Source organism: Phaethon lepturus, unplaced genomic scaffold (genome assembly GCF_000687285.1).
Source record: "Phaethon lepturus isolate BGI_N335 unplaced genomic scaffold, ASM68728v1 scaffold29864, whole genome shotgun sequence".
Lineage (NCBI taxonomy): Eukaryota > Metazoa > Chordata > Aves > Phaethontiformes > Phaethontidae > Phaethon > Phaethon lepturus.
Genome location: NW_010537486.1, coordinates 42,286 through 47,896, shown reverse-complemented (window position 1 = coordinate 47,896; position 5,611 = coordinate 42,286). Strand labels below are relative to the sequence as shown.

The 5,611-nt window shown below is 38.5% G+C and overlaps 1 protein-coding gene across 1 annotated transcript in view; it reads left to right on the top strand.

Annotated features, from left to right (window-relative positions):
* The window catches only part of KIAA1598 (KIAA1598 ortholog), a 55,608-nt gene that overhangs the window by 30,690 nt on the left and 19,307 nt on the right, over nucleotides 1-5,611 (top strand). The window contains exons 8-9 of the mRNA XM_010286505.1: nucleotides 2,093-2,239; nucleotides 3,518-3,671. Of these exons, the coding sequence (XP_010284807.1) occupies nucleotides 2,093-2,239; nucleotides 3,518-3,671 (301 nt within the window). The remainder of the gene's footprint in view (nucleotides 1-2,092; nucleotides 2,240-3,517; nucleotides 3,672-5,611) is intronic.

Here is a 5,611-nt window from a genome sequence, read left to right as displayed (position 1 = left end):
CAGGAATGTATTTGCAATGTCATGAAAGCAATTTATAAAGCTAATTGAAAATGCAGGGCTACATGTGAAAACTTCTGAATGAAAAGGTTTTCACCCAGTTCTTCAAGAGGATTTTTTTCATTTTGTTGCAGAGGAGCATGTAACAAAGTGAATAGGGGGTTTGGACTAGATGGTGTTTAAACTATTCTATGAATTTTCTACATTTGATGAAGTACCTGCTCAAGTTGAGCAACTTGATTTCTTCTGGTTATAGCAGCTTTCTGCTCACTCAGGCTGGACTACCACTGTTCTGTTGGTTTTAGTGTCAGAAACTCAGGGAACAAAAATCTGGAATTATCAGCTCAAACTATTTTTCAGATTCCAAGAAAATGAAACCCAAGTTTTGACTTTGCTTTGAAAGTTCACAGTAGGTAAAATGTGATGTTTGCTGTTTCTGTCAGGGTTAAATAACTTCTGACTGACTTAACAGGAAAGCAGGAGACTGTGTATTGTCATAAATTTGTTTTTGTTTGTTTTATAACAAAGTGTGGTACTAGAGCCTGTATTCATCATTTCCCCTTCATCGAATACTTCCAGTCTTTTATTGCCTGCCCCCATGGCACAGCTTTGCCCAATGAAGTGTTCATTGTAGGCTTTATTAGTATTAAGGCCGCATCAATTGACTCTTCTTGGCACGCAGGGTCAAGCAGGCTGCGTTGAGAGTTAAAAGTTCAGCACGGTCAGCAGCCTTCTCGGTCCGTATGTACAGCTGGAGAGAGTGAGTTGTTTGCTAAGAAGACTCAGTTGAAGTGTCCATACAAAGCACTGGGTAGAATGCTTGCCACAAATTTGCATCAGCTGCTGCTTCTTTAAAATTCAATTATATTTAAAAAAAAAAAAGTAAATCAAGTAACATTGCAGTAGTAGCACTGGATGGGAAGAAACCATATGTTGTGTCTAATTTTGGTTTGGGGAAAAAATAGTATGGGAACCCGAAAGGATCTCATGGCACTTTTGTATTTCTAATACTTCATTCTTAAAATATATTCCTGCTTTTGCTGTGCTATACAACAGGTTTTTTACAGTTTGAGGGAGTGTCTGCATTCTCAGGCTGTTCTCTGTTCTCCTGCCATGAGTGGCATGCTTTGCTGACCTGTGCACACTCATCTGAGACCTCAGTGTGACCCAGTCCCTATTTCTGCTGTAAGAATAGGCACAGCTGAGTTTGTCAAGAGTGGAAACCCTTGTTGCCTGGGGGCAACCCTCTACCTGAAAGAAATGTCAAGATGCTGAATAAATTCACTAGGAGTTTTTTTTGGCAGGAAGCAATCTTTTTTTTCCCGAGTTCCTAAACAGGCTGGAAGGAGCAGATCTCTTTTACAGAAACTGCATGTGCTGACAGCCTCTGCACCTCTTAGGTGAAGCCTAGAGAAATGTGTGATATTATTACCAATGTCATGTCTCTAGACCATTTTATTATTTCTGCCCCCTGCAACGTATCCATCCCTCACATCAAAAATATAACTGGGGAAGATGAAAAAATGTAAGCATCAGAAGTAAAAGGCTGAAATTGCCCTGAAATGCCTTTTCCTGAGGCAAGTTACATACACTGATTACACAAACACGGACTGAAATTCATATCCCAAAGACATGCCTCCATTCACATATGGAGGTAGTATGGGCTTTATGCCAAAGCTTGCAGAAGTGTTTGAGTAGGTAGCTTGTGAATTCATAGGCGTTTTTCCTCCACCCAGAGTTCTTTTAATCTCTCCAGAGCTCTGAGAATAGGGATCAGATTGTTCCTATTTCCAGGAAACAAAATTCAGAGATGTGTTTAAATTCTGAATGCTGCCAACATGGGGGTAATTGAAGTGTAGCAGTGGGTGGTTGTCTCAGCAAACACCTGTTTCCTTTCAGTGTGAGCTTAGCCCTTGCAAATTTCGCTCTAAACTTCCTTTCCCCTTCCTTCCTTCTCACCTTCTTCCCCTCTATGTCTACCATATTAACACAATGCTAATTTTCTTTGTTTTCTTTCCAATTTCCATATTTTGCAGGATAACATTAGACTGTGCTTAACTATTGTTTTTGTTGGGGGTGGGCTTTGTTTTGGCAGATGTTTATTGAACAAAATAAGATGAAAAGGCAAAGTCAATTGCTTCTGCAAAATTCTGCTCCTGATCAACAGCTTTTGAAGGCTTTGGATGACAATGCTAAGCTAACCCATACATTAGAAGAAGAGAGGCTTCAACACCAACAAAAGGTAAAACAGGATTACGTTTCATCTCATCCAGAAGTCTGTGAAAGTCTCTTGCATTTGTTAAGAATTATTTGAGGTCTTGTCCCCCAAAAGAGTTTACAATCTAAAAACTAAACTTCAGAGAACGTTGTGATTCCCTTCTTCTGTTTCACTGGTAAGACATGAGTACAAAACCTGAAGGTTTTTCAGCCTGAAGGCTCCGATTTAGTTAAATATTTTATTCTGGATGCCAGTAAAGCGCAGGCTTAATTACAAGCATTACGTGAAGTTCCATTAAGTGAAAAAAAGGTGACAGGAGAATATTTTGGATGTTGAGTAATATAAAGGGTATTTTGGGGGGACAAGCTATGAAGACCAGGAGGTGAGAGGGTAGACAGTTCACATTAGTAGTCTGGTCGCTTGCTAAAGAAACACATGGGGAAAAGCCAGACATACTGGAGCAAGGAAATGTTAGGTGAGTGCTGCACAGTGGTGTGGTGGGATCTAAACAAGTGTATTTGAAACTAGACTAGATCAATGTCTAACTGGGAGAGATCACCATTGCTTCACTTGAAAGCCTGAAAATGAGTTTTCCCGTGGTTGTGAGGCATGTTCTTAAAACTCTGGTGGTGGAGCAATGCTAGGAAGAAGCACACAGTTCCTGTGCTTTCATCAATGCAGTAATACTAAGACTATATGTAATGTCATGTGCTTCTGAATGACTATTTTGGAAGATTAATTGCCAGTTCATAGAAAACCTCTGGTTTCTTGAAGGCTAGAGCAAAATGTATATATTTAGGGAGTCGGTAAGTGACTGCCACTCTGCACCTGAATGCTGCCTCTAAACCTGATGTTTCATAATTCACCCACTGGCATCTGTGTGAGTTGAGACAAGGGAGTTTAAATAATCAACCTGTCAGTGGAAGCAGTCAGTAAGAGAACAAAAATGTCAATGTTCTCATGCTTCAAATGAGGAAACGTTTGAAATTAAATTCTAATTATGTGATTAAAAACTCTATAAAATGAAAAAGGGAACATGTTATAGCTTAAGTACTTTGGAGCTAAAGATGTATTATAAAAAGGAGAATAAAAAAATTAGGATCATAATAGAAAATTCTGACATCTCTCAGAACAATCTGTCCAGCTCTCATTCAAAAATTGTTCTTTTTCAGGGAGTTGTAGTTCACTCCTATACTATAACACCATGTTTTTGGGAATAACTGTGCCTAATGGATTATTTCTTAAAAGGAAGGACAGAAAATACCTTCTATTGTAATGAATGCTATTGTTTGTCAACTGCAGATCAAAGAATTGGAAGAGCAGCTAGAGAATCAAGCACTGCATAAGGAGATTAGTCGTCTTAAACAGCAACTAGAACTTTTGGAAGAAGATAAAAAGGAACTAGAGCTTAAGTGTCAGAACGCAGAAGAAAAAGCTAGAGACCTAAAGCATTCAGGTAAAGTCATGTAGTAACTTTCATTTCAGAGATACAACTGGGGGTGTGTGAGTGGTGCATGTCTAAGAGAATTATACATGTTATGCTTGAAATCCAAGAAGCCACAGCTTTTGTGTAGCTGACATCCAGATCTGTGCTTCACATGACAAAATTCAGCAACTGCCTTCAACCACAGAACAGTCAGGCCCAGAATGTGTGTGAAGGAATAACCTTGTAAAACTTCTGTAAGGTATAAAAATATTGTCATTAGATTGCCCTGAGTTTTACAACTAAATATATACATCTGAATGGGTTTCTATGTGAAAGACATTATCCTTCAGGTTCAGTTAAAATGTATCTTCTTACTTAGTTTTAAAAATAAATAAAATGGGATAACTCTGCTCTGTTTGGGGTTTTTTTTTTGGTTTTTTTTTTTTTTTTGGCAAAGATGCAGAGTGATTATCAGACTGGAGAGTCTGCATTGTATGAGATGTACAAAAACATCCCATAATTATCAAGCTATCCAACCATTTAATAGACTTGCAATAGAAGACACCAGTGAAAATAAAGACAGGATTTAGCCCTTCATATTGACATGTGAGAAAACAGTTTCTGCTGATGTGAGAGGATGGGGGGCTGTGTTTTGTTTTCTTTTAAAAAAAACAACAGATATTATGAAGGTAGGTACTGCCTTCAGAGTCGTACAAAGGGAGTTAGCCAAACAAATCCAGTGAGCTTTTAAACTCAAATCCATGAGAATTGTGCGTCTAAATCTCTGTATTTGTAGCCAAATATTTTGTTTCATGTCAAGTGACTGAAAGAAATGAAACAGGCTTGCTGGCTACTGTGTGTGTCTTAAGATTTAAACTAATGCCTGAAGAATACGGACAGGAAAGATTCACAGAATACTTAGGAGGGAGCAACTGTTGCAATGCAGATGTTCATGCTGTTATTGCTGGCAGGTTGGTGGCTGGCTTGTCTGCAGCATCCTGTCTATTGAATGAGGAAATTTCTGACCTAACGCTCTTTATTTAAAATTGCTTTCGAAAAGGGTCCCTGGTGTGTGTGGCCTCGCTATAGGAACTGTGGAACTATGGCTGGTTAAGTATTTGCCATGTGCCTTTGCTTTCATTTCATTTAGCTCAAGGCCTAAGCAGGTGCTAATTTTAAGTATGATATCTGGGCAGGAAAGCATTGGAGCCTGTGTCAGAGGAGGCCAAAGTCCCTATCCTTAGTCAAGACTCCGTGTATAGCCATGATCTTCTGAAACACATTCTTAAGAGTAGGATTGTCTTTAAGCTTGTTAGCAGTCTTGCTTGGAAGAAGTGCTTTGTGTTACTTTTACATTACCCATCCTTAAAAAAATGCCTAGGCAGGCATATGAGTTCTTCACAGCTGCCTTGAAAAAGATCTAAGCTTCACAACAGATTCTTTCCTTCCAGACTTATTTGTCCTTCAGAAGGAATTTATCAGCATAAAGATTGTACCTGGAATTTAAAGTCAATCAGTTGATACTTTTTTTTAATTTAAAAGTAGATGTTAAAGATTATAATTTTAATTTGAATCCATCATTACGAGAACAAAGAACCATATTCACTTCAGAAATCGTATTCTGTATTTCTGCCATAATTCCTACTGCATTCAGAAGCAATTGCTAACAATGTTTGTAACTAAAAGAAATGTAAGACTTTTTTTTTTTTTCCTCTGCCCTTCCCTGGTTAATTGCATTTGACAACATTTCAAGTGCAGAAAAGTGATTTCCACATTTTTTGACCTGACACAAAAACAGGACAGAAAGAATCCATTCTGCCTGCTGCTCAGTTGTGGCTGTTTTTGTGGGGAAAAAACACACCAAAGTCCCTCAGTAAGGCACAGAGATAAGACTGGAAGCTGAAACTCTTCATTCCTCTCATCTGTTGTTAGTTCATTCTCAAATACAACCTCAAATAGACCGTAGCAGG